The sequence below is a fragment of the Podarcis pityusensis genome (genome assembly GCF_964106645.2).
Source record: "Podarcis pityusensis genome assembly, chromosome: 13".
Taxonomy (NCBI): domain Eukaryota; kingdom Metazoa; phylum Chordata; class Lepidosauria; order Squamata; family Lacertidae; genus Podarcis; species Podarcis pityusensis.
In genome coordinates, this window is record NC_138038.1 from 35,663,079 (window position 1) to 35,690,796 (window position 27,718).

At 48.1% G+C, this 27,718-nt stretch overlaps 3 protein-coding genes and 1 long non-coding RNA gene across 5 annotated transcripts in view; 2 read left to right on the forward strand and 2 right to left on the reverse strand.

Moving 5' to 3' along the window:
- NUCB1 (nucleobindin 1) lies at positions 1-15,320 on the forward strand. 2 transcript variants are annotated; one of them, XM_080976232.1, is made up of 13 exons: positions 1-66; positions 1,083-1,225; positions 1,925-2,032; positions 2,571-2,703; positions 3,377-3,480; positions 5,233-5,418; positions 5,546-5,636; positions 6,850-6,908; positions 8,529-8,621; positions 10,707-10,796; positions 12,815-12,985; positions 13,277-13,391; positions 14,542-15,320. In XM_080976232.1, the coding sequence occupies exons 2-13, from the start codon at positions 1,118-1,120 to the stop codon at positions 14,667-14,669; spliced, it is 1,386 nt and encodes a 461-aa protein (XP_080832358.1). In that variant the 5' UTR covers positions 1-66; positions 1,083-1,117; the 3' UTR covers positions 14,670-15,320. The 2 variants fall into 2 exon arrangements, with proteins under 2 accessions (XP_080832358.1, XP_080832357.1); XM_080976231.1 differs by having other exon boundaries at positions 1,092-1,225.
- On the reverse strand, positions 9,702-10,700 carry LOC308460237. The gene is made up of 2 exons (XR_013978515.1): positions 10,051-10,700; positions 9,702-10,009 (listed from the first exon to the last, which is right to left on the reverse strand). It is a non-coding gene; the product is annotated as an uncharacterized lncRNA (long non-coding RNA).
- A 2,756-nt stretch (positions 15,321-18,076) lies between the features above and the next one.
- Positions 18,077-27,272, reverse strand: PPP1R15A (protein phosphatase 1 regulatory subunit 15A). Its single transcript, XM_080976196.1, has 3 exons — positions 27,049-27,272; positions 21,877-23,359; positions 18,077-19,016 (listed from the first exon to the last, which is right to left on the reverse strand). Exons 2-3 carry the CDS (start codon positions 23,350-23,352, stop codon positions 18,756-18,758), a joined length of 1,737 nt encoding a protein of 578 aa, XP_080832322.1. The 5' UTR covers positions 23,353-23,359; positions 27,049-27,272; the 3' UTR covers positions 18,077-18,755.
- PLEKHA4 (pleckstrin homology domain containing A4) overlaps positions 25,207-27,718 on the forward strand; it is a 44,430-nt gene continuing 41,918 nt past the window's right edge. The window contains exon 1 of the mRNA XM_080976123.1: positions 25,207-25,337. The gene's annotated coding sequence lies outside the window, so the exon portion shown is untranslated. The remainder of the gene's footprint in view (positions 25,338-27,718) is intronic.

A 27,718-nucleotide genomic window follows, 5' to 3' on the forward strand; every position in this document is an offset into this window, starting at 1 on the left:
TTGGGAAAGAGGAAGCGGACTGGAGAAGGTGGCCGAACGTTCGGTCGCAGGCACCTTTGGACTCAGGTGAGTCGCGGAAGGGTCAGCGCCGGGACCTTTGCTTCAGGCGCTAGGGCCAAGCGCTAGGGGGTCGCCAACGCCGGGGGCTCCTAGCCCTACGACGTTCAGAACAGTATCACAAAGGAGGGGAAAGCGGCCCTCTTGAGCATGTCCAGAGTGCATTTCGCTGGCCGCCCAACCACCGCCCGCCTCCTCGGCGTCTCCGGCAGGAGGGATTGGGGTTTCCAGGTCAAAGGATGCAGCTCACCGCTCAAGCTCTCCCCACTCCGCTTTTAGGTTCCGGGTACTGCTGGGGATGTGTTTTCAGGCTTGTGAAATGTCGGGGATTACAGCTTTGCTCTGTGACTTGCAAGCCCTGCCCCCTGATCCAAGATATGTTGAGGGGACATAGCAAGTGAAGAACTGCTCTGCACTTGCTCTAGGGCTCCTGGCTTTTATTGTTACTATTATTATTACTACTGTTCTCAAGTGCTGTATTGAACTTTGGCATTGGCAACAAATTACACTGGTCAGCCGCAGTCTGTGGACTTCAGATTTGCATTTGCCACGTGGTGCAAACTTGCCCGTTCCTGGACTTTTATGTTTGCCTTTCCTTTGGGGTGGGCAGTGCCGGATTTACGTATAAGCTAAACAAGCTATAGCTTAGGGCTCCACTCTCTTGGGAGCCCCCCAAAAATTTAAAGGAAAAAACAAACTGGATGTACATTTCCAAAATATAAGTTCAACAATTACTCTGATAAAATACATATTTTGTTATGTGCAAATGGCTTTAGATACCTATTAGGTCCATAAATTACCATATACTGTAGCATATATTCAACACAAAAAAGCGGCGATTTGTTGTTGACAAAGGACAGCTGGATGTATAAAGGGCCCCATTACCTTCAGTAGCTTAGGGCCTCATCAAACCTCAATCTGGCCCTGAGGGTGGGGGGAGGTGTGGAGAAACAACCGCTCTTGCCATTTCTTTCCTTGTGGCCTTGGGAGTTCCATTTCTGTATTCCTAATGTAGTGTTTCCCAGTTTCCATAGGATCTTGGTGACAGGCACGCAAGGCAATGCACCTGCCGTGGCTCCTGAGCGCTGCCCTTTTAGGGTTGGCAACCTGTGTGCCCATTGAACGGCCCAAGGAGAAGCAAGAAGAGGAGACTCCCCCTGAGGCGCCAGTAAGGGATCCTAATCCTAAACATCTCTGTATTCTTGAGTAGTGCCCTAATGTATAATGGTGGTTGGTGATATTATCATCATTATCCTATCTCCTGGTTAGCAGAACTTGGAGTCAGGAGTCAGTCTCCTACTACTTTAGAATATATATTTTTATTTCTGATTTCAGTCCAGGAAATGCTTATGTTATTCTTTGCAAGCCAGTACCAGGAATCATTCCATTGATCAATTAGTATTTTTTTTACATGTAGCTCTGAATACTTTGAGCAGTTTAGGTTGTGAAAGGGAGGGGAAGATTTACAGCCTCTGTCTCAGCCAGAGACCAGATAGCACTAAAAATTTCTGTTGGTCTCCACGGTATTTATGAACTGATTGTGATAAGGAAGTTGAAGGATCTTGGGGTGCAAGAGCAGGAGCAGGTCACACTGCAGAATTTTGTTACATCTCTCCACTTGCTTGTTATTGATGATGATGATGATGATGGTTAGCACATGGAATTTGCTTATGTTGCATTGGACCTCTGAGTCCATTAAGCCCAGTTCTGTATCTTTTCTAACCAAGAATCTCTCCCAGGTCCTCTTCTCTGGAGACCCCAGGGACTAAATCGGAGAACCTTACGTATGCAAAGCAAACGCTCTACCCCTGACCAACAGCCCTTCCCCAGATGGTTGCCCTGACCCATTGCTCTCGCTTTTGCACAGGACACAGGCCTCTATTATCACCGCTACCTCCAAGAAGTGATCAATGTGTTGGAAACAGATGGGCACTTCCGGGAAAAGCTCCAAGCGGCCAATGCAGAGGACATCAAGGTGATCTGGACTATGTTGTGTGGTCATGTGTGCTAGCAAGATAGTTTTCTTCTTTAGCCAGCATTCTGAGGTTTTGGTTTTGGTGCATAGTGAAATATGGCTTCCCTGGGAGCCGGACTTGGATTTTTGTGGTAGTGATGAATCCATATCGCCCTGCAGTGTGGTAACTCTTCACTTGCTGAACTTGGACTGAGAAAACCTGGCCTTAAATCAGGTTGGGAAACCTTTTTGACTCCATGGACAAGATGCTTATCAGGCCAAATTTGACAGCCTTGGCCACCTCTCAAAATCCCTTGCATGGGTTTTCCAAATGGCCTGGTGGGCCAAATTGGACTCCCGGTGGGCTAAGGCTGGCCCCTGCGCTGGAGGCTCCTCACCCCTGCTTTTAATCCCAAAGCTCCAATCGCTGTCACTCAACCTATCCTATCTCATAAGGCTGTTATGAAGATGGGACGAGATGCATGTTCTGCATTGTGTTCCTTGGAGGAAGGGTGGAATTAGCATGACTAAAACCTCTGCCATCTCTGGCTTCTTTCAGAGCGGAAAACTCAGCAAAGAGCTGGACTTTGTCAGCCACCATGTCCGCACCAAACTTGATGAATTGAAGCGTCAAGAGGTCTCCCGGCTTCGGATGCTTCTGAAGGCCAAGATGGATGCAACCATGGAACAAGGTGAGTTGGGACAGAAGTGGATTGCGTGAGTGGGGCTCCTGGAGGGATTTGGGGAATAGAAATAGGGGGTGCTGAGAGTCAGGGGTTCTGGTTTTGTGGTTGGGACTGTGGCATTTTGGATAGTTTGTGTTAGATCTGGGTTCCAGCATGAAAAGTTCAGGGCCACTGCAGAGTTTGTATGTGTGTATTGAGTGGTCTTTGGACACTTACGCCTCCTGATCAGGAATTAATTGTTCCTGACAGCCTATTGCACTTACTTATTAGTTGCATTTTCAGCCTGGGCTTCCTCAGATGTAGCCATAAAAATGGTCTTGTTAGATTGGTCCATCAGCAACCAGCCTGGTCTCCCCACCCTCACACTTACTTTTCAGGAGACTCATGAGTTAGGCTTCATAGTGAGCCCCATCCCCTGTTGTCACCAGGAACTGATACAGCCTGGAAGTTCCATTTTCAGTTGTTCTGACCAATAGCCATTGGCTTAAATGGAAGGTGGGGGATCTGCTGCCTTCTGTGCCCTGTCCTTGGGCAGGTTGGTTGGAGCTGATGGGATTTGTAGCCCAACAACCTGTGGAAGGCTGCAGGCTCCTCATCCCCATTCTCTGTGACCTGTTGGAGCTTCAGATGTGAAGCAGCATCCTTAACCTCTCCCCTGCAAACTCCTCTCCACTTCCAGATGTACAGGTCGATCACCTCTCTTTGCTGAAGCAGTTCGAACATCTGGACCCTCAAAACCAGCACACGTTTGAAGCCCGGGATCTGGAGTTGCTCATTCAAGCCGTATGTCTGAACTTCCTTCCTTATTTCTTACCAAAATCGATGTGGCTGTCTTGTCAGCCGGTGGTGTGCTGATGCCCTGGTGTTTGCTCACCTCACCCTGGTCCATACTTGTGCAATGCAACACAACTGCCTGATTCAAGTGCTGTGCAAGAAGATATCCTTGCAGTGGGTCTTATTGCCTATTTATCAACCATCCTCTGTTGTTGTTGCTGCTGCTGCTACTGTTGCGCTTTTCGACAGCTGTGTGATCTGTGGCAATTAACAGGTGATCGCATTTTGCTCCATGGTGGAAGAAGCTCCACTTGCTAATTAATATCTATAAGTATGGGTGACTGGTTTAAAAGCAAGGCCTTTTGCCTAACGCGCCATGTGGTTCAGTGTGGGATCAGCCGTGTGTGTCGTTTTCTCCTCCCCCATATTGTTTAAGGGAGTGAAGTTTTTTTCCTTTCCTTATGCTCTGGAGGAAAACAGCCACAAAAAGAGCAATTCTTTGGGAATTAAACTGGAGGTAATTGCCTGTGTTGAGGATTCAATTCCTCTGGAAGGAGAGCCAAGACAATAATTCTCATGCACAGTTTGTTCGAGGAAGTAAGATAATCTCTCTTCCCACCCCCACAATGCTTCTCTGCTTTTCTGTAAAGTTTTTTTCTTTATTGGCTCATCCCCTTTTGAAGAAAGGCAGGCTGATCAGGATGGGAGATACTGTGTTTTTGTTACGTGCATGTACGTTTAGTAATCACAGCACACCCAGATTTTTAATATGTATCCAATCTATTCTACTTTTGGTCTCAAGGGATGGGTGGTGGATAGCAGGTCTGAGATCAAGTGGGGTTGCAAGACCCAAATCCAGAATAGCCTTTGAGTTTGCAGTCCTAGTGCAATTCTGTCTGAGCTCTGCCTAGCTCAGTAAGATGGTGGCCCTGTTTGCACTATACATTTAAAGCAGTATTATACCGCTTTAAACACTCGTGGCTTTCCCCAAAGAATCCTGGGAGTGACTGTAGTTCATTAAGTTGTTAGGAGTCCCTTAGTCCCCTCATAGAGCTGCAATTCTTACAGTGGTTATTGAGAGAACTGAGAGTGGAGTTAGGAGTCTCCTGTTCTGAATAACTGAGTCAGATGTCTCTAAAGAATCTGTTTCTATATGCAACCACAGCAGCCGGGATCGTATAGGCTCAGAAATGAGAGGGAGGGAACAGTACCAACGAAGGAAGAATGGCAGACGAAGCTGGTGGAATATGCAGAAATAGCAAGTTTAACCATCAGAATTAGAGATCAGGAGGAAAGAGTGTTTAAGGGAAGATTGGAAAACGTTTGTAGAATATTTGAAGAGTTATTGCAAACAAATTAAAACATTGGCAGGATTAGAGTAAATTCAGTGGTATAAATTAAGCTGAGAGAAGATGAGAAAGAATTAATATGGAGTTAATTAGAATATGCAGCAGCAGAAGATAATTAGATTGAACCATGGAAAGGAGGGAAGTCAGTGATTAATGTTTATTTTTTGTGAATGCAAATGTGAAAAAGATTGTAAAAGTGAAAATTATGTATGCATATGCTGCACTAGATGGATCATTGGCCAGATCCAGCAAGCTTGCCTTACATTCTTGTGTTTACTTTGAGCTTTGCAGGGACTTCAGGCATCCGTCTTCGAGCATCCCGGGTTACAGCAGGGGGAAATGCTTTTGTCCCAGCTCTCCCACCCCACTTTGTCACTGTTGACACTATCTGTCTTGCCTCTTCGCCCCACAGGCTACTAAGGACCTGGAGAACTACGATGCCGCTCACCATGAAGAGTTCAAGCGTTACGAGATGATGAAGGAGCACGAGCGCCGGGAGTACTTGAAATCTCTGGATGAGGAGAAGCGCCGGGAGGAGGAGGCGCATTTTGAGGCGCTCAAGAAGAAGCACAAGGAACATCCCAAGGTCAACGTCCCGGTAAGGGAACCACTTGTAGGTTTTTTTGTGGGGGGAGGGCGTGCGGGTGTTCCTGTGGGAAGCAAAGATGGGAGATACTAATTCTTTTGACTGGCCTTTGATTGCCTCATCTGTAACCCCAACGCAGGGGAGCCGCGATCAGCTCAAGGAAGTCTGGCAGGAGACCGACGGCTTGGACCCCAATGAGTTCAATCCCAAGACTTTCTTCAAATTACACGGTGAGGAGGGGGAGGAAGGGTGTTCCTTTCATCGCTTCCCTGAAGGGAGCTCTGGTTTCAGGCTTATAGCAGTGGAGGGCTGACAGGTTTAGCTGATGATCAGTAGATTAGTGACATTTTTTAGTACAGTCATACCTCGGGTTGAATGTGCTTCAGGTTGAGTGCTTTTGGGTTGCAATCTGTGGCAACCTGGAAGTAATGAAGCGCGTTACTTCCGGGTTTCGCTGCTTGTGCATGTGCAGACGCTCAAAATGACGTCATGCACATGTACGGAAGTGGCAAAACGCGACCCGTGCATGCGCAGACGCGCCGTCGCGTCTTACGTTCCATTCAGGATGTGAACGGGGCTCCGGAACGGATCCCGTTCGCATCCCGAGGTGCCACTGTAGTTGGAAGTCACTCTGGATGGCTTCCAATACATAAAAACACAATAAAACATCAAACATTAAAAATCTCCAGATACAGGGCTGCCTTCGGGTATTTTCTAAAAGTTGTATAGCTATTTATCTCCTTGACATCTGATGAGAAGGCCCTCTGCCTGGTTGCCTGTAACTTCACTTCTCGCAGTGGTGAAACTGCCAGAAGGCCCTTGGAGCTGGACCTCAATGTGTGGGCTGAACGATGGGGGTGGAGACGCTCCTTCAAGTATACAGGACAGAGGCCATTTAGGCCACAGTTTGTCTTGAAAACATGGTTTATTTCCTAACGTGCCTCACCCTGTCCCTGCACAGCTTCTCTCTTCTCCCTCACCTCCACATGTTCTCCAAACGAGTCACATTATTTTCTAGATCTGATTTATTACTCTCCCTTCACAGCAAGGTCCCAGGGTAATGTAGAAACACAATCTTGAAATCAGTTCAAACAATGGACAAAGCCACATTCTTTTGGCTGTAATGTTGTTCAAACCCAGAGCATGGTATTTTTTTAACCCGCCACGTGCAATAAGGCCAGAAATAAATTTAAGGTTTGTTCTTGGATTAATTGGTAGCCCACCATGTTGTTTGAAGGAAACAAGGCTTTAGGTGACATGACAGGCCGTAATTTGTGTGGGCATATTTGTGATTAAACCATGGTTTAAGACAAACTCTGGCATATTGTGACGTGCAAAACCAGACCACTGGCTCTCCCATAATTACTCACTGGGGACAGAGAGAGAGAGAGAGAGAGAGAGAGAGGCTTGCCTAAGTCTATCTCCCTTACTTTCCCCCCTCAGACACAAATAGTGATGGAGTTCTAGATGAGCAGGAACTGGAGGCTCTCTTCACTAAGGAGGTAAGTTCTCTGCCTAAAGGTAAAGGTAAATGTACCCCTGACCATTAGGTCCAGTCGTGACCGACTCTGGGGTTGCGGCGCTCATCTCACTTTATTGGCCGAGGGAGCCGGCGTACAGATTCCGGGTCATGTGGCCAGCATGACTAAGCCGTTTCTGGCGAACCAGAGCAGTGCACGGAAACGCCGTTTACTTTCCCGCCAGAGTGGTACCTATTTATCTACTTGCACTTTGACGTGCTTTCGAACTGCTAGGTTGGCAGGAGCAGGGACCGAGTAACGGGAGCTCACCTCGTCGCGGGGATTCAAACCCCCAACCTTCTGATTGGCAAGTCCTAGGCTCTGTGGTTTAACCCACAGCGCCACCCACGTCCCCATAGTTCTCTGCCTAGTTCTTAGTAATAAGACTGGGCCCAGGCTGTACCACAGCAGACTGCAGCTGGGAGGTGCATGCATGTTTCAATGCTCTTCCATACAAAAGCAAGCCTGCAAGCCCCTCTGCATGTAGAAAACTAGCACATGGGAGGAAAGCTTCTCTCTGAGACTTCATTTTCTGTGTACAAAGAAGTTTTTCTTGTATTTGGGGGCAGAAGGGGATGCATTCAAGCATTTGAGCCTCCCCTTGCAGTCTGCTGTGGTGCAACCTTGAAACAGGTCCTCATAAGGACTAGCCTCTTGCCTGCATATAGTGAGCAATTTTATCAGGCAGGGGTCTGTTTACCAGCCCAAATGCTGGGGATTGAACCTGGGAAATTCTGCATGCAGAGCAAGCCCTTTCCTAACTGAGCTACAGCCCAGTTGTCAAGGGATGATCTGATAAGAGGGCTGATAGGAGTCCCAGCAATATCCTGAGGGTCACAGACTCCCCATCCCTGTTTTTTTGTGGTGTGGGTTGTGAGCAGTCTCGAGAGGCAGGTTTCCCTTCTGGGGAACGACATGAGCTCTGGTGTGTAGCATGCATGTTGTGCATTCCAGAGGTCCCAGATTTGATCCCTGGCATCTCCAGGCAGGGCTGGGGGATGCCTCAGCTTGAAGAGCCAGAAAGACACTGGCAGTCCAGTGGTAAAGGTAAAGGTAAAGGTAAAGGGACCCCTGACCATTAGGTCCAGTCGTGGCCGACTCTGGGGTTGCGGCGCTCATCTCGCTTTATTGGCAGAGGGAGCCAGCGTGCAGCTTTCGGGTCATGTGGCCAGCATGACTAAGTCACTTCTGGTGAACCAGAGCAGCGCACGGAAACGCCGTTTACCTTCCCGCCGGAGCAGTATCTATTTATCTACTTGCACTTTGACGTGCTTTCGAACTGCTAGGTTGGCAGGAGCAGGGATGGAGGAACGGGAGCTCACCCCGTCGTGGGGATTAGAACCGCCAACCTTCTGATTGGCAAGTCCTAGGCTCTGTGGTTTAACCCACAGCGCCACCTGCATCCCGGCAGTCCAGTGTAGACAAAGCTAAATAGACCCAACTGGTCTGATGGGGTAGGAGGCAGCTTCCTATGCGCCCACAATTCAGGACCTTTGGGCCTTTTTCTTTTTGTGGGGAAGAGGTTCCTCGGGGTTAGAGAAGGGAGATGGGCACAACAGGGCTTCTTAGCCTCTCACCTTGCCCTTGTTCCCCACTTTGCAGCTGGAGAAGGTCTATGACCCCCGGAATGAAGAGGACGACATGTTAGAAATGGAGGAGGAGCGGCTGCGCATGCGGGAGCATGTCATGCACAATGTAAGCATCTGGGCCGGATGGAGAGGGCAATAGAGCGCCGTTGCTCCCTGCGATCAGAGAAGACAAAGGGGGTCCAACTGCGAGACATGCTTATTATGACACCCCAGCTTTTCTCTGAGTGAAACACTTGCTTCTTCCCCTTTCTGTTTTATCCCTGCGAGGCGGGTTAGCCCTGGCAAGCTTCATGGCCGAGTGGGGACTTGAACCCTGCTCTCCCAGGTCCCTGTCCCAACGCTAACCACTGCACCACGCTGTCTCTGTGGCTTGTTTTTTGAAGGCTGCTGGTGGTAAAGCGATCCACAGTGCTAGCGTATCAGCTGAGAGTGAGATGTCAAGTTCCCCCTGTTGTTGGCGGGAGGACTTAATGTACCTTTCCTCCAACTTACCGCCCTCCTGATTTTTTGACTCCCCCAATGACCCTCAGCCCCAGCAGTCACGGTCTATGGTTGGGGGATGGTGGGAGTTGCAGTCCGGCTTAATGTCTCTCAGCCCAGCCTATTTCCCGCAGCATAGCCCTGCCTCATAGGGTTCTCGTGCTTAATGTCCTGCGGGAGTGAGTTCCACAGTTTATGCTCTGTGGTGTTGCCTCTGCTCGTTCACAGTCCTAATGTGGGATGTCTTGAAGACTCGTCTTAGTAGAAAGCTTTGCCAAAAATAAAAAAATACCCAAACCCCAGAATTTGTGGGTGAGGGTGAACACTAAAAGAGACCACAACAATGGGTGGCAGAACCCATTGCCTGCCTCCAGATCTTTGTTTGAACTGTTCGCCATCTCTGATCATTGGCCATGCAGCCCTGGGGCTGATTGGGAGTTGCTGGAAATGGAACGGAGGCAGCAAGCGAGGTCATTGAATCTCTGCTAATGTGCAGCAAGCACAGAAAACATTGGCAGTCTATAGTGACAGGAGCAGCTTGCAACTGGAGCGGAGGAGGACTGAACTGCTTCCCTTCAGTTAACATCCTTTCACTACCAGAGTGGTTGAAAGGGCCAGACCACACGTTTCCTTTCCCCTGAGAGGTTGTGGAGAAAGAGACTGACTTCAGGAAATATGTGGGTGGCAGAGCCTGTGTGTTTGTGTGTGTGTGTGTGTGTACTGGGAAACTTGGCTTTCCCCTTTTCTCTCCCACACATTTGGCTTCTGAGATCTTTCTGCGTATTCTTCACATCAGCTGGTGTCATCTACACCTCGGAATTTTTCAAGTATCTAGAATAGATGACTGGAACTTCCCCCAACCTGATGCCGCCCTCCCACCTGAGGACCCAAGACTAGGGGAAGGCTGTTCTGTTCTGAACATTTACCAGCTTGACTCATCACTGAGGCTCTGTTTCTGCTTTCCCCACCTTTTTGAAGTGAGGAGGATTGTTAACGAGAGCAGCTTTTGCCAACCTGGTGCCCTCCAGGTTGGCGGTGATGGGAAGTTAGCCAACCTGATGACTTCCAGATTTGCTAAGGCTGAAATGGAGACGGGGCCTTTTTGGTAGTGGCGCCCAGCCTATGGAATTCCCTCCACAGGGAGGTTTGAGGGGGTTCTCCCCCTCTTCCTAAGGGCAAGTCAAGGCTTTCCTTTCTAGAAAAGCCTTTGTGGCGAGAGCAGTTGTTTGTCCTGTCCTGCTCCTGCTTATTGTCATCTACTTGCTGCTGTTTTTGTAAGTTTTATTGTCAGGTTTATAGTGATTGGTTTTGTTTATTTATAATTCTGTTGATTTAAATTGGGGCCTGTTGTAACATTAAGGTGGGTTTTTTGTTTTTTCTGTGGGTGCAGAAATGCAGCATATAGATATACAAAATTTACTTCCATGTTCCAGCAAACGAGGCTGGAAACTTGCTCATTATTTTCTTTAAGAAGTGAAAGCTTTAAGACATGTTGTTCTGTAGCCAGTATAAGTATGGAGTGACCCAGAGTCAAGAGAGAAGGGTGGCGGACCCATAACTCATACGCTGCAGATTTCTGAGGCGCCAACAGGCTTGGAGGGGAAAATGTCAGAAAAGCAGGAAGGGGCTGAAAATGGCGATTGAGGCCTAATAGAGGGATTGAAGGCCCAGGCAGATTTCTGTGGTCCGTTCACAACTTACCTTCTTGCAGGTGGACCTTAACAAAGACCGCCTGGTGACCCTGGAAGAGTTCCTCAAATCCACTCAGAAGAAGGAATTCAACGAAGCCGACGGATGGGAGGTTTGTGAAGGGGAGACTGCTGTGCGAAACAATATTCTGAATGTCTGCTAACAAGGATCAAAGAAGCAGGTCACTAGTAGCAGATTTCAGGTTCAGGGGTGTGGGGCACCTCAGTTGCAGGGGCCAGAAAGTACCTCCATCCTTCTCTGTCTCTCTCAAGCCCTGGGACTCTCCATGGGCCAAACATTTGTTCCAGCCTTGTTCCAAGTGCTTTTCCCTGGTTGAAACCTGCCATTGAACTGTGATTATGCCTTGGATATGTAAGGATAGATTTAGGTGGGTGGGTGCTTGGAGATGCCTGGGTTTGGCAGGCCTGGAATGTAGCCTACTGTACAGAGGTAAAGAGTCAGATCATTAGCCACACCCATTTTGCCTCTGGCCACACCCACCTTTGCCTCTGGCCACACCCACTACTGGCATGCTGCAAGGTGGCCCTTGAGAGAGTGAGCCCCTCTGGTTAAATAAGGTCTGCCCATCCCTAGGCCAGGAGCAGATAAATCTAACACACTCTCTGAAACTAGGTTAATCTTGCTGCATCCATGTGAAGTTGCTAAAAAGCAAAACATCTGTCTTTGCTTGAGGCAAGCTAATTCCCTTGGCGTGGAATGAGACTTGTCTTAAATTGTCTGGGGCTGTGTATCAAGAGGGCCTACTGCCCCTGATCCGATTCCTTCGCTATAGCGTGGGAGTTTTTGAAAATTGATTTTGTGAGAGACTTCAGAGTCAAGAAAACAACATTTCAGTTTCATCTGATTACAGTCAAAACGTGCTGACTTTTCCTTGGCTGTCTTTGATGGCCCTGAGCCTCAAGCTTCTGGTGTTTTTAAAGGTAAAGGTGGTTTCAAGTTTTTTTAATCAAAAATGTGTCAAATGATTTTAAGCCATGCAATTAAAAAAAAAAAAAAGATTGGGCCAGAAGAAGTTTTTAAATGATAAATGAAGGTGACTGGTTTTTCCTGCCCTGTGTATGTTAAGAGAGTTTTCTATAAATTGCTCAAAGTTGCTTGCAGCATTTAAAAAAAAAAACTGATTGCAAAAACAACTGTCAGATCTAATAAATCCGTTTTAATATGCAGCATAACTACGAAGCCAGCAACCTTGTGTGGCCATTTCTGATTCTCACCTCTCAGCTCGATTACATTTTTATTTGTTGAGGAGAGCAAAAATGCTCAGAACCTTTCATTTTTGCAGCAGCAGCCTTTTAGGAGCTATAACTGTATTTTTCAGTGGGTACTTGTTCCAGCCATGGGAACATAAGCCCAGTAGCTGCCGGTGCCCATTGGGGCTGGTGGGGAAGAAGGCAGTGAGCCCAAGAGCCAGAGACTAGTGGAGTTTGCATTTGGTTTGTTCCCATCCTCATCTTCCCTGTTGAGTTCTATCGAAGCAACTCTGAAGCTGAGGAGGGAGAGGAAGCTGACAGGCAGCGCCTCCCCTGGACAGAGTGATGTTGGTGGGGCAGTGCCCCGTTTGCCCTAATGGGCCAGCCTCCTCTGCTTAAGCCGTGGTATTTGTGAAATCTGCAACAGAGGTACTTTGATCCATATTACAGGCAACTCCCCACTTAGGCACATTCGAGGCATGGGCAACTTGCACACCCCAGAAGTGGAACAAAACGGCACAGAAACCATGTTAGCAATCCCACAAGCCTTTGCGAGTGCAATCCCAGGAGCCTTTGCACCAACCTTTGAGGCCTGCGGAGAGTTGGAGTTTGAGAAAGGAGGAGCGATTGCGGTGGAGACTTTGTTGTATTTTGGGGTTTTTCGAGAGTTTCCAGAGGCTTGCAGGCTTCCTCAAACTCGGCCCTCCAGATGTTTTTTGGCCTACAACTCCCATAATCCCTAGCTAGCAGGACCAGTGGTCAGGGATAATGGGAATTGTAGTCTCAAAAAACCTCTGGAGGGCTGAGTTTGAGGAAGCCTGGTTTAGAGGGTGTTTGCAGGCAGGCTCTTTCAATGATTTTTGCAATAGACTTGTCAGTTAAGCCAGCCGCTCTGTTTCTCACTTCTTCCCCCATCCAGACTGTGGAAGAGACCCAAGTGTACTCGGAAGCCGAGCTTCAGCGCTTTGAGGCAGAGCTGGCAGCCCAGCAGGCAGAGTTAGGCCGGCAAGCGGAGCAGCTTCGCCAGCAGCACCAGGAACTGCAGCAGCGGCAGGTGGAGCTTGATGCCCAGAAGAAGGAATTTCAGCAGGTGGGAAGCACGAGGTTGGGGGAGCGGCAGACATTTGGCTGGGTGGCATAGCTGTTGGGTGAGGGTAGTCGGATTGGGAGACAGGTTAACCGAAAGGGGAAAGGGCTTTGGTGTGGCGAGAAGTGTGCAGTTGCAGTCCTTTCTTCTGCAAGGAGATCAAAGCATGAGGGAACATGTGCAAAAAGAAGAAGAAAAGGTCCCAGCATTTTGTAATTGCATGCATGCCGTTTTCAGGATGCAATTGCACTTTGAGGGTTTGTGTGAGCTCACTCAGCTTCCTGTTCCTTACAGGTTGTTCTCCAGATGGAACAGAGGAAAGCCCAAAAGCAGCCTGAGCAGGCACCCCACGCTGGACCTGACGGAGAACTGAAGTTCCAAGCCCAGCCGCCGCATGCAGCCCCAGCAGGTAGGAGGAGCCGTATCCCCTGGGTTCTCTTGGAAAATAAGGGAATCTGGTCCTTTGAGAGAGGAAAAGTGGTTGGCAGCTGGGGTCTCTGGGCTTTTTTGAAAGGGACGAGGATCTGGGCCTGTATGCAGTGCAGTTCAGCCGCCTCTTTAAAAAGTACTTCGAAATATGCTCCCAAACACCAGAAGCTGTGTGGCAAAGTGACCAAAGTGTTGGTCCAGGACCGGGGAGACCAGGTTTCAAATCCCCACTCAGCCATGGGACTCACTGGGTGACTTTGGGCTAGTCCCTGTCTCTGAGCCTAACCCATCTCACGGAGGGGGTGAATCATGTAGGCCACCTGGAGCCCCTTGGAGGAGAGGTGGGCTATAAATGGGGGGGGGGGTTAAATTAAATCACAAGTAAAACTGGCTTCAGAACTGTTTATAATGTCTGGCAGTAGTTCTCCTGGGTTCCAGAGAGGGAACATTCCCAGTCCAATACAGTGGTACCTGGGGTTAAATACTTAATACGTTCCGGAGGTCCGTTCTTAACCTGAAACTGTTCTTAACCTGAAGCACCACTTTAGCTAATGGGGCTTCCCGCTGCCGCCACGCCGCCGGAGCCCGATTTCTGTTCTCATCCTGAAGCAAAGTTCTTAACCCGAGGTACTATTTCTGGGTTAGCGGAGTCTGTAACCTGAAGCGTATGTAACCTGAGGTATCACTGTATGGAAAAGTTGGGGAGTGAACCTGGGACCTTCTGCATTCAAAGCAGTTGCTCTACCACTGAGTTACGGCCTTTCCCCATAGCAGGAGAGTGCGGGGGGTGGGGAGGCTTGCCTGGCCATGGCGCTCTGGATTCTTTGCAGTCTCCACCAGCCACCTCCCCAATTCTGATGCTGGGGAAGGAGGGAGGGATGTCCCCGTGTAGCTGCCAGGAGGATCTCTGCCTGCAGCTTCAAATTTTCGAAGAGGGCTGGTCACTTCTGTACCCTCTCCAGAGGGTGGCACCAGGCATGGCAGGTGGATCCGTCTAAACCTGTGTTCTGGGCCCCTGCGCCAGGAGGGCAAGCGAAAGGGAGGAACAGTATTCCCATGCTCTTTCAGAGGCAAGTGAAGTCCTGTCGATGACAACAGCTCCACGCTCTTGTCTTCTCCTTTCCCCCCAGACCAAACACCTCCTCCTCCACCCGAGTCCCATGCTGGAGGCCCTGCGTTGCCGGATGCTCCTGCCCTGCAGAATCAGGTGGAACCTCTCCAGAACCAACAGCATCACGCGAATCCTGTGGAGCACTGATGGGTGTGGTTGTGGGGAATTAGGGTTGCCTTTTCCTCTTGTTTCCCCATCCCCTTTGCACCTGGAGCTCCCAAATCCAAACTTTCCCCGGTACCATGGGCAATGGGAATAGGCAAGAGATCTCTCCTATCACAGAAAACAGTGGGAAGAGTCTTTAATGGAAGCCCTGCCCCTTAACCAGTCTCTGCCCACTCCTCTTCTGGTCGCACACAAGAGAAAATAGGTATGGGAGCTGTTAAAAAACAACAACGCACACACATAAATCCTCCCCTTTTTTAAATTTAACCGATCCGGGCTCTCTGCTTCTCTCTAGCCACAATGAGCCTCTGAGGGAGCCCTTAGCAGGGCTCTAATGAGGGAGGTGGAGGAGCGTTTGCCATGGAAGATGAGCAGAGGGAGGGAGAAGAAACTGAGCGAGAGACCAGCACCACACCTGCCCTGGTCACTTTCTACTATGTTCCTGGATGCACTGGGGGGAAATCAACAGGGTTGGGGGACATGATGTCTCTCTTGCTGATGTCAGTATTGTAGACTCGGGCCACTACTTTCCTCCTTTTCAAAAGTTGATTCCTTTATAAAGGGATTGCAGTGTTGACCTTTTTTTATTTTTAATTATTTGGGCCCTTGTATTTAAATAAAGCTCTCAAAACACATCTGATTTCCAGTGGCTTCTCTTGCTTCTTTCTGTAGGAACTTATATCAATGCACATACTTCTGAGAAAGTCCCACTGTGTCCGGTGGGGTCTTAAGGGAAGGAACAGCAAAATTGCTCTGAGTCTGTGTCAGTATCAGTCGGGGGCCCCAGGCGGAGGTTGAGCCATCCTTACTTTACAATAAATAAACTGTGTAGATGTGTGTATATCCACCCTGGCCACACACCCTCCATGCCAGTGGTTGCATCCTGACCTCCACATGGAATCTAGAAAGTTGCCTTGTACTGAGTCAGACCATTGGCTCATCTAGCTCAGCACTGTCTGCACAGACAGGTGCCAGTATTCCAGGCAGGAGGATCTCTCCCAACCCTACCTGGAGATGACAGGGATTGAACCCAAGACCTCGTGCATGCAAAGCGGATGCTGTAACCATTGAGCTGCAGCTGGGCCCCCATCGTTTCTGAGTGGTCATGTGGTAAATGCAGGCAGAGCATTTATCCGCAGTCACTTCTTAAGAGGCCTCCTGTGGGCGCAACTGCTTCCTGTAGCACCATGGAGGGGGCAGAAATGAAGGCAGGAACTGGGGTCCGGTGCAGCAAGACTTTGGAAAGGGTTGCAAAATGTCAGGGGTCGAAACTCTTTGGCATGTCCCCTGCACGCAATTTGGGCAGAGGGAAGGCTTGTATGTGGCCTGTTTATTTTTTAAAAATGTTTTATTAGCAATTTCAACATATCAAAACCTATCATATTCATTATTTTTCCCCTTCCCCCCCTCAAACCCTCCCTCTCCTCCCCCAGAGACTTCCCTCAGCTCCTCTCTGATTTCTCAGCCCATATTATTCTCTGCATATTGTAAAGTTATACAAATCCTTACGTTATCTGTCTACCATGTTGTATGTGGCCTGTTTAAATGGGCCAAAGTGCAGGCCTGTGCCAGCTGCCATCACGTGCCCAGGTGAGTAGCCTTTACCCACTATCTCATTTCATAGGCACTCTCCCCCTTGGATGGAAAATAATGTGGGTGTGACAGAGAGCAACCTGTTCCTTCCCTGAGTTGTGCAGTCTGCTCCTGAGCTCCACCCACGTGCGTCTCACGTGCCCTGTGGTTTCATGCATCTGCTTTCGATGTGCCACCTTCCTTCCTTCCCTCCCTCCCCATTTAGAAATGCACCATAGGGCCAGGCCCCACCTGCACTCTACAGGTAAAGCAGCATTGCACCACTTTCAATGACCCCCAAAGCATCTTGCAAAGGTTAGTTTGTTAAGGACGCTGCTGAGGGTTGTTGAGACCTCTATTCCCCTCAGAGTGACAGTTCCCTGTGAAGAGGGGTTGACTGTTCCCCCTTTAGATGTCAGGCTCCTGCTTCCGTCAGCTCCAGGCAACATGTCCAGTGGCTGGGGATGATGGGAGTTGGGAGTCCAAGAAGCTACAGCAGGAGAGAAGAACCTTTACCCAGATGTTGCTGAACTAACCCCCCCGCCCCCCAAATTCCCGGCCATTGACCGTGCTTGCTAGGCTGACAGGAGCTGTCATTTAACAAGTTTGCCTTTTGCATAGCAAAAGTCTACCTTTGGGTTTCATAGAACCAGATCTTTCTTTTTCTTACTTGTCCTCTCGCACTAGGCCGAACAGTGTGGTACCAACAGGCTGCCATTTTGCTTAACTGTTTACCTCACAAAACCCATCTACCACCCTCAACTCTAGTTAACAGGACAGAAGCTCAAGTTATTTCTAGTACGTGCTGGCTTCAGTTTGCCAGTCATTTATTTTTAAGGCCTTATGAGTCAGTGCCCTTTGGTATGCAAGACTGCATTCCTAAGCCATGAGAGAACAGAAACGTCATCCATCATTAGGTTGTTTGCGAAGAGCTGATACTGTTCTGGCTGTTTTCTTACTCCAGTGGCTTTTTCCTTCCTCTTTTGTGTAAACTTGGAAGTTCTGCCTACTTGCCAGGCTTAAAACTAGGTTCCGATTTGACAGTTCCAGGAAATAAAATCTAGGAGAAAGAAAGCAAGGGACCAAAATGGGAGAGGTGGCTTGGCTTTCATCCATTATTTTACTATGTCTGTTGCTACCATCCTAAAATAGCATTGGGGTGGGAAACAGTTTTCAAGCTGAGGGCCACATTCACCACTGGGCAGCTTTCCATGGGCCACATTTCTGTGGTAGGTAAGGGCAAAATTAGGCTGAGGAACAAATTTAGAGAGGCTAGGAGAGCCAGGTTAAGGGCCCAGGGCCTGACTTTCATAGCTACAATTCTCAAGAGGGTCAATCCCTCTTCCCAGGGATCTATTGAGAAGTGTAGAGCTCTGAGGGGAATAAGGGTCTCCTAACAACACTTGGCACCTGTAAGCTACAATTCTCAGGATACTTTGGGGGAAGCCATGACTGTTTAATGATGTTGCTTCATTTAATGTGGATGGGGTTTCAGAGGGAAAGTAGCAGCAGGCTTGGGGGAAATCCCAGGCTTTGCAGAAATACTAAAAAATTAAGTGGGAGGGTGGATTGCCATCCTACACTTTCCTGTGATTTCCACCCTGCCATCACTTTTATCACATAAAGTCTGATTTTGAGATACAACTTTTGAGGCATGTTCGTTGCTCAAGACACCCATGTCCCCCTGGAAAATAAACTCTAGTGGGTGCTTCTAGTCACAAATAAGGGGTAAACACGTGTTGTGGGGAGACTTCTGAAATCAGCCTTCAATATTACATTTTCAATAACCAAGAAGATGATGAGGGAATACACAGTAATAGCTGTAATTTTTTTATTATTTAAAAAAGTAATAATTTGTGGACAGATAAATTATACATACAGACATCAAGTCTCTGCTCCATCCTGGGAGTTCACATCACCACTACTAATAATTTAATACATGTTTTGAAATTAAGGGGGAGGGGGGAAATACTACTTAAAGAAATCTCAAAGGTTTGCTTTGAAAGATAACTAGCATGTAAAATAGAAATACATTAGGAAATTCTGTCCCCTTAACATCATGTGTAAACTAGAGCATGCACATAACACACTGGCGTGTCCACCAGGGCCACCAATTCCTTGTGTTATGCTACACACATTGTAGACTAAGGGCCTGGCAGCCACATCCTTCAAATCAACTGAGGTAGTAGCAGCTTTACATCAGTGCATTTATTCAGAAATATCAGAGCACAGCTGCTCTTGCTCCTCACGGCAACTTCAGGGCCCCACTCCACCCCGAGAGAATGTGGATTTCAGGCCCAGAATTAAATCTTGCTACATCACACACACACTCAGACCCATGAGCCTCCCCTTACGATCTCCAGTGTTTAAAAAAAGGACTCAATTTGGCTCTCAAAACCTCAGAACCCTTTATATGTATCTCTAATGGACGGTTTACTTCATGGCTGCCATATCTTGAAGAGCCATTTCATTCCTGACTTAATCTGGAGCCACAGCTTAATCTGCCTCAGCAGAACCAGAAAAGAGAGGGGAGTTGTCGTTGCCGCCTTCTTCCTGAACCCCATAGATCTCCCTCCAAGCTTTGGCCCGGTGTTCCGCCCTCAGGCAAGGCTCCAAGATGGCTCCCACTTCAGCAATCCTCCGGCGGAAGCGGCATCGGTCGCGGGCCATTTCTTCCCAGGGGCCACGGCGGGCAGCCCGAGATGCGTAGCTCCAGGCCACCAGTGGGTGAACGGTCACCACCGGAGAGAATCGGACCTGAGGAAATTGAGAGGCTATGAGGATAGTGGGACAGGTATTTTCTTGCTCTTAAGCAAATTTATGCCAGTGCTACTAAACTAAATAATTGGCTAGACCTCATACAGTTAACAGGTTGGTTTTTTCGTCCTGTAATGGCCCTGCTGAATCCTACTGTCTTTTCTCAGCTAAACAAGCCAAATATCATGTTTTAAAGCCATCACTGTGCTCCAGGGGTTAGGAAGCTGCTTCTCTCCAGATGTTTCAGGATGTGCAACAGGTTATCATCCTGGCTGTAACCATTCCAGCCAAGGACAGGGAAGAACAGCCTTGTGTTGTCCCTAGTTTTAGTCCACTTCCTTTTCTGTGGGTACTGAATCAGGACCTTAATTTAAACTTGCCCTAGGCAAGAGAGATGATGCAAACCACCTCTTACTCCTATTTAGACACCATACATGAAAGCCAGTGTGATAGAATAATGGAACTGGAGAGTTAGATGGGACCCCAAGTGTTATCTAGTCCAACCCCCTGCAATGCAGGAATCTCAACCAAAGCATCCAGGACAGATGGCCATTCACCCACTGCTTAAAAACCTCCGAGGAAGGAGAGTTCACCATCTCCCAAGGGAGACTGTTTCTCTGTTGAACAGCTCTTACAGTGTCAGAAGTGTTGGAGTAGGACCTGGGAGCCCAGGGTTCAAATCCCCTACCAAGCCATGACTTTCACCTTGGACCAGTCTGCTGCTCAGACTAAACTACCTCACAGGGTTGCTATGCGGATTAAATGAGAAGGAGGGGAAACCATGTACACCATCTTGAGCTCCTTGGAGAAAAAAAGCGGGATATAAACACTAACAATATATTAGCTATTATTTTTATTTACCACCTCAAGTGATAGGTTTCTGGAGGCTGGCTGTGGCTGCTCAAGAGTAAGGCAAAGGCACTCTCTACCCATGGCTCAGAGGAACACTTTTCCACGACTCCTTGAGTTCCATTGCTAATCTCTAGCTGCGTCTTGAGCATCGCTTTGGGTTTCACACAACTGTGGGCACTGCACACAGTTGCATTTCCTAGCTGGAGGAAGAGAGGCTGTATACAACTGAGTCCTACTCAGAGTAGACCCACTAAAATGAACCCAAGTTGGTCATGTTAATTAACTTCAATGAGTCTACTCTGAGTAGGACTAGCAACCATAGGTTTCTGTTGTGGGTGTCCACTTTGCATTGTTCTTAAATTGATTTTGTTATTTTGTGTGCTGCTGTTCTTACATTTGGGGCATTTGTGGAAGGTGACTAAGCAAACTACTAAGCTCAGCTTCCAATAGATCTACTGACACTCTGTGGACAAAAGGAGGGAGGGGGAACAGTGAGAGTAAGGTAGGGGAGTCCTGTCTGCTGGGAAATGACCCAGCCTTACATCATCCACTTCCTGGTTGGTCATGTTGCATGAAAGGGATGTTACACGATATTTCAGGATGGGTGAAACCAACAGCAGGACGGGGGAGGCCAAGGAGCATTAAGGAGATTCTAGGGTGGTGCTAACAGGGAACAAGGTGGGGTGCAGAAAGTAAAAACTGAGGGCTAAGTAAGGTATCTTTAGAATGGGACAGAAGGCAGCTTAGGAAAGGAGAATGGGCGTAGCCAGGATTTATGTAAGGGGGGCAGGCTTTATGTTGGGGGAGCAGAATCCAACATTATTGACTTCCTTGATTTTAATCTTTGTTGGAAGCCGCCCAGATGGGTACAAATAATATATTATTATTATTATTATTATTATTATTATTATTATTATTATTAGCAACCCCTTTCTCCCTGCGCAACAGCCATACAGTGGTACCTCCGATGACGAACTTAATTCGTTCTGGAGGTCCATTCTCAACTCGAAACCGTTCTTAACCTGAGGCGCGCTTTCGCTAATGGAGCCTCTGGCGCGTGATTTCTGCTCGCATCCAGGGGCAAAGTTCGCAACCAGGAGACCTACTTCCAGGTTAGCGAAGCTCGTAACCCGAAGCGTTCGCAAGGAGGACAGTTTGTAACCAGAGGTATTACTGTTCAGTTCTCACCCCAAGACACACACTGCATGCTCACTTTTCTTCCTTTGAGGAAGAAAATCCCTGTGAATACATAATTTCAACAGATGGAGCTTTCCCCATCGCTCCAACTCAGGCCGATTCTTTAAAATGGTTTAGCGCTACAGTATCACCAGAAACACTTTGTTCCCTGCTATGACCATACTGTGCCCATCAAGACCACCAGAGTACCCTAAGCTAGGCATCCTTTACCCTGTGAGATGCCCACTTTCAGGGTTTTTTTTAAATAGCTTTTCAGTTCATCAGCTAAGATTTCAAACCGCTCTGATCTACTGAGGCTGACAGAAAGAATTGTTTATCATTGTAAAAGCCTGTCTGAGATGCCTTCAATTGTTTAAAAAAACTTGAAAAGCAGGAAGAGTGTTACTTTGATTAATTTATGTAAACAAAAGCTATACCTGTTTAATTTCTGCCTTAACTTCAGCTGTCAAAAAGGGCACAGGGTGGGGTGGGGAATAGCTTCTGTAACACCCAATTTTCTACTCATAACCACTGTTGTGTAAACATAGTAGTTATACACAGCAGTTAAGTGATAAAATTAGGAAGACTTCCTGAAACATTTGTGAATGAAATGGGCAAATCTAATCCAGGCTAGTAATTTGTGAGGGGCAGAACCAAGGGCGTTAGCAATTCCTAATTATGGAATGTCTCTCTCTCTCTCTCTCTCTCTCTCTCTCTCTCTCTCTCACACACACACACACACACGTTTCTGAACTGTCTCCCTCAAGACTCATCCTCGGGAGAACCTAGGGGTTCTGGTTAGTCCACACACAAAGTATTTAAAGCAACTCACCTTCTTAATCACCTGGTTTGCCTCCTGGGAAACGGATGACACTTCTGTGGTCACAGGATCAGAGTTTTCCTCAGAGTCTGGCTGGCAACTTTTCTGAGATGGATGCCTGGAGGAAACTCTTGGATTCCACTTGAAACGTGGTCGCGTTGGTGGATTACATAGCTCCTCAGGCTTAGAATCCAGCCTTGTCTGATAAAAGGTGACCGTGATTTCCTTGTGCTTCTTGGCCTTAGGCTGAGGGGCAGATGTGGGGGCTTGAATGGGCTTGGAAAAGCAGAGTGGGTGAAAAGGGTCATTCCTTGCAAAAAAAGATTTGCAGAGGCTCTCCAATACATCCTGATGCAGAGAGTCTGTTTCCGCTTCCAGATGGTTCTCCCCGTTCCCCGAGTGCCCTCCAGACTGAATGCTCTCTTCCATCTCGTCTTCGCTCCACCAGTCCTCTGAATCGTCACTGCCATCCTCCTCTTCCTCTGATGGACTGTAGAACAAGGATAGGACAAGGGGGCTTTTGGAAACACAGGAGACTGAGTTGAACGCACCCTTATCTCCACCTTTCTTGTATGCTTCTATCTCTTCCCCATCCTTTGGGGAATTAGATGGACTTTCAAAGCTTTGCCCGTCACGCATCACCAAATCCCCACTAGATCCCGGGCCCTCCTCGTTTCCCTGGGAAGCGGAGGTACTTTCCAAACAAAAGCCCCCTCCAAAATCCTTTAACTCTCCACGGTGGCTACAGGAACCTTCCACATTCTCCCTACAGTATCCGCCAATATTCAATCCTTTCATCAATGCTTGTGGATGGCAACAATATTCCAGCCATTTCTGGGGGGAACTCCCAGGGTTCTCTCTGCCTTCCAACGCCATGTCTTCTTCTGAAGAAACGTCCCAGTCATTTCCAAGGTCGTAGGCAATGGAAGTGCTGATCAAGTACGGTTCAGAAATGCCATCCTCTTCCAAACGCATGCTATCCATTTTGGATGGACCATTAGAAGCAGGCAGAAGCAGTGCCAGGTCCTCTTCAAATTGTCCGCCTTCAGCCAAGCTTTCCGTATCCCTTTGAGGGTAACACTTGTGACTGTCCAGGGAAAAGTACCCTAGATGGGCAGCTTTCAAGTTTCGTCCCTCCACTTTGCTTTCTTCTCTTCCAAGTTCCTCCCAAGTTCCTCTTAAGAGTTGCTTCGTCTTCCCTAAGATGGGCATTGCCCCCTTGGCAATGCCCATCAACACAGCCCTCACCAGGGTGGCAGGGCTATGCTGCCAGAGGTGCAACCACCTCCTTACCCAGTCCAGAGCAATCTGGGCCATACGTCCAAGAATCACGGCCGCCATGTTGAATTTGCCAGCAGGGCTGGACCGGCTCAATTCGGCAGGGAGGATTTTAGCCATTTTGAGCCTGAAGGGGTCACAGCAAACCAACAACCTCTCTGTGTCTGAGGGGGGTGATGTCAGATGGCTGGATGTGATGTGAGGGGGCATCTTAGACCTGAAAAGAAGCAAAGTGAAAATAAGCCACCAGCTATTAAACATCTGAAAGTGGTGCTGGGGAAAGCCCAGAGAGTCAGATTCCAGTATGTTTTGTTTTCCTGCATTATAGGAAGGGGTCAGACTTAGGCCCCATCTGCACTATATATTAAAGTAATAGGATACTGCTTTCAAACAGCCATGGCTCCCCCCAGAGAGTCCTGGGAACTGTCATTTGTTGAGGGTGCTGAGAATTGTTAGGAGAACACCAAGCCATCTCACAGAGGTACAGATTCCCAGAGTGGTTTAACAGTCAATCCCTCTTGCCAGGGCACTCAGGGAATTGCAGTTTTGTGAGGGGAATAGTGTGTGTGTGTCCTAACAAACCTCAGCCCCCTTAAACTACACTTCCCAGAATTCTTTGGGGGAAGCCACGACTATTTAAAGCGGTATGATACTGCTTTAATATACAGTGGTACATCTGGTTACGTACTTAATTCGTTCCAGAGGTCCGTTCTTAACCTGAAACTGTTCTTAACCTGAAGACCACTTTAGCTAATGGGGCCTCCCGCTGCCTCTGCGTGATTTCTGTTCTCATCCTGAAGCAAAGTTCTTAACCCGAGATACTATTTCTGGGTTAGCGGAGTCTGTAACCTGAAGCGTCTGTAACCCGAGGTACCACTGTATAGGGCATATGGGAGCTATTTGTGCCTCTAGTTCAGCATTGTCTTCTTTCAACTGGCAATAGTTCACCAGGGTTTCACCTCCACTACCTGGTCCTTCCCCCGCCGCCCACATTTTCTTTTTTTCCTGGAGATGCCAAGGATTGAATCTAGGAAGTTCTGCCTGCAAAACATTTCATTTACCACTAAGCTGTAATCTCTCCTGTAAGCAAGACATTTAAAACACACACACAGAGGAGATACAAGACCTGAAACCTATCCTGAATCCACCTGAAAGGCCTGTTCCCTTAATCCAGAGTGTGGAAGAACAGGTTGTTTATACTCAAGCTGTGAAGTATTTATTACTTATTTATATGGTATTTTATATGCTGCTTAATTTCTAAGCTGTGAGTAAAGGCCTTCTGTGCGTAATCAGGGCTGCTATGACTAAGCCCAGTATGGACTGAGACATGGCACCAACAACAGATTCTGGAATGGAGGCCTTAGGCAAGAAATGTCCTGAAGGAGAATGGGTTATGGTATCTGTAGCAAATAGCACCCTTCCCCGATTGATACTGCATTTTTGGGAGCTCAGGGTGTATGTATTATTTGTTCCAAGCAATATAATGATATGTACAATGGCATCCTGTTTTTTTGGAGGTTGTTTGAGGGCGGAATATGAATGGTTTCAGTGTTTGTTTAACTGTTCTTAACAAGAAATCCTTTGGTGAGTGTTTTCTTTTGTAACAAAGTATTTTTTTAAAAAAAGTTAAAAATAAGAGGAAACTTTAATACACACCTTTGCTTTGTACACAACACACATTTAAAGCACCCCCCCACACACACAAAAGCCTGGGAACCAGTCATAGAACTTACAGTTCCCAGCACCATTAACAAACTACAGTTCCCAGGATTCTGGGATGTGCTTAAAATGTATGGTGTGTACGCACTCATGAAGTGGATTAGGAAAAGCCCAACTAAGAATAAGACTGTGGAGTAAAATAGGAGGTAGGAAGTTAAGGCATGGGGCAGGAATCCTGCACTTCTAGGCCCTTATGCCCACATTCCAGCAAGATTACTTCCGCCCCCTATGTGTGCCTCAGTTTATCTCTTTCTTTTTTTCCTATGGGTTGTTTTCCTGGCTTGGATGTGTAGGTTGATTTAATCCAGGGCGCGCCCCAAACAAGCTCAAGCAAGTGCCCCTGGAACGCTGGCAACACCCCAGTCCGGAAGCAGAAAGGGGGGGAAATAACACAACACACACACACACAGTCTGGATTCCGGGTGTGCAGCTGTCGGGGAGAGAGGAAGAACAGCAAACCTTCTGACCCACAACAGGTTAGAACGGGAAATGGTGGGTAGGGGGAGAGGAAGGGAGGGGAGGGGAATGTTCATTTGAAGATTTCCAAATGCCCTCAAAGCAAAAAGATGCATGGATTCTCAGGATTGTGGGACAGCAGCTGGAGAGCACCCCGCTTTTGACAGCGATCTTAACGATCAAAGCCCTCCTCTAAAACAGGAAGGGGGCCCATTCAGAAATAGACCCCCTCCCTGTCATACAGGACAACTGTCACACTCTCCAGGGTTATAGCTGAGGATATTCCTAATGTGAAGTACTGTAAATATTAAGTTTGGGGTAGGGGTGCCGAAACAGTGGCAGTAACAACCTCATTGTCATTCATCCTAGTCTGGTAGGTAGGATGGGATATTTTTGAAAATGTGGAGCGAAAAGGAAATGGTGCAGTTTCTTAACTAGGTGTGCTAGGGAAGGTAGAAACCAAATGAGGGTGAAGTTCAGTTTCTGCTTTCTGGCCTTCCCTAGGAATTCGGTATTGGGGGAAGTGGAAAATTGTGGCAGTCTGAGGGCAGAGGAACAGAAAACGAAATCTTGGAAGAGCTCAAAAAGAGCAGTGGATATAACTAATGCATTTTTACGAAGGGGAGGGGAGGTCTGGGGTGCAGGTTAATGGGGGGAATGACCCCCCAAAATGCAAAAGAGGACATAGAGGCATAGACAAGATACAGAAGGCTATTGTTTTAGGACTAGCAGTGCCACAATTTGGGGGAGGAGGGGTTCAACATAAAATAAGGATACTTTAAAAGAAAAAGGAACAGCAAAAATATAGAATATTCGTTACTAAATCTTGAGGAAACTACTGGAATGGGGTATCTGGAGATCTGCCCCATATGGATAATACTGGGGTACAGATTTGGGGCACGGCACCAAGACACCATTCTGAGACCCGCACATAGCTGTCAACTTTTCCCTTTTCTTGCGAGGAATCCTATTCAGAATAAGGGAATTTTCCTTTAAAAAAGGAAAACGTTGACAGCTATGGACCCGCATTAAGCAGGATGTGAGGTCGATCTGCGACATCAGTCTCCCCATTGATCGCCAGGGTTGATTTGACTGATTTGGCTGGCTAGGCCGCTCCATGTGCATCCTCGGTGGAAGAGGACGACCATCCCAGATAAAACGAGTGTACCGTTCTTGGGTCAAGGGTGTACGATAGCTGCGCTCCCCTGCCAGAACCTCCAAACAAGCTCGAGAACTTGCTTGCATTAAGCAAGGACGAGGACGTAGCAATTAAAAAGGGTGTAGGTCTTGGGTGGATACCTGCGGAAGAGATATACGGGGGTGGGGGCAGGCACAGTGCACGCACCACCAGCGGGAAGGAATCTGGAGAGGCGGGGTGGTAGGCAGGACTCCTGGGTCCTCCGCAGGCAGAAGACCTGGGTCCTAGGGCTGAGGAGCCCAGGCGCCTGGGTGGTGTGGAAAGAGGCGTGGTGGGCGGTCTAACTCCCAAATACAAAGCGAAGGAGGGATCCCGGGTGCCGTGGGCGGGGAGAAGGCGAGAAGCCGGCCGGGATTTCTGGGTTTTCTAGGAAGGGATGGGAAGATCGAGCGGTTAACAAGCGGTCTGCAAAATTCCCTGGTCTGGCGTGGGAGCGGAATCTAGCCGTTCACAGTACCTGCGGGGGTCCAGGACTCCTGGGTTCCAAGGAAAGGGGAGAGAGAGGACCCCATGGTGGACTTTTGCCTCCTTACCTCTCGGATCGAATTAGCCAGTAACAAACTCGCTCCAGCAAGCAGCTGCGGGGTTGGCGCGGTGATCGGGCGATCGAGCGGCGGGCTTGGCAGAAGAGCGGTCGGTCGCGGCAGAACCCATGTCTCTCAATCGGCGGCGGCGGCGGCTGTTTTTCTTCTGTGAATAGGAATAGAATGTTTGGATGCTTCGCTGTTGACGCCGAGTCTATATAAACACTCGTTCTGGGGGGATTACGTCACCACATTGTGACGTTGTGGAACGGGGCGGGGCCAGGGGAGAGACGTGACCGATGGAGGGTTCTGAGGAGAGGGAGGGGCGAGGAGTAGCGGGGCTGCGTCGGGTGGGTTGGGAAACATAACTTGAAACGAAAGTACTTACCGCTGTTGTGGACTCTCCTAGTAGAAAAGAGGCTTCGTTCAGAAAATGCTCCTCGTACTTTCCATTTTCATTTTTTAAAACTGGTGGGATTTACCATGACATACAGAAATGAACTTTTCTTTTTTTCTGCCTGGAGCAGCCATTTGCAAAGTTTATTGTGGCATAACCTTTGTTTCATTACAGCTACCTGGCCATTTATTCTCAGCTGGCAAATAACTGTCTACGGCTCCTTTTTAATTCCACCCTTCCTCCAAGCAGCTCTGGGTGACTTGCAAAGTCCCTTTTACACCC

Excerpts from the sequence above, each read along its gene's own strand:
- PPP1R15A (XM_080976196.1), bottom strand. The coding sequence starts at position 23,352 with ATGCCCCCTCACATCACATCCAGCCATCTGACATCACCCCCCTCAGAC. Across the intron at positions 19,017-21,876 it reads CAAACCAGGTGATTAAGAAG|GTCCGATTCTCTCCGGTGGT; the intron begins GTGAGTTGCTTT and ends CAATTTCCTCAG.
- NUCB1 (XM_080976232.1), top strand. The coding sequence starts at position 1,118 with ATGCACCTGCCGTGGCTCCTGAGCGCTGCCCTTTTAGGGTTGGCAACC. Across the intron at positions 3,481-5,232 it reads TGGAGTTGCTCATTCAAGCC|GCTACTAAGGACCTGGAGAA; the intron begins GTATGTCTGAAC and ends TTCGCCCCACAG. Across the intron at positions 13,392-14,541 it reads GCCGCATGCAGCCCCAGCAG|ACCAAACACCTCCTCCTCCA; the intron begins GTAGGAGGAGCC and ends CTTTCCCCCCAG.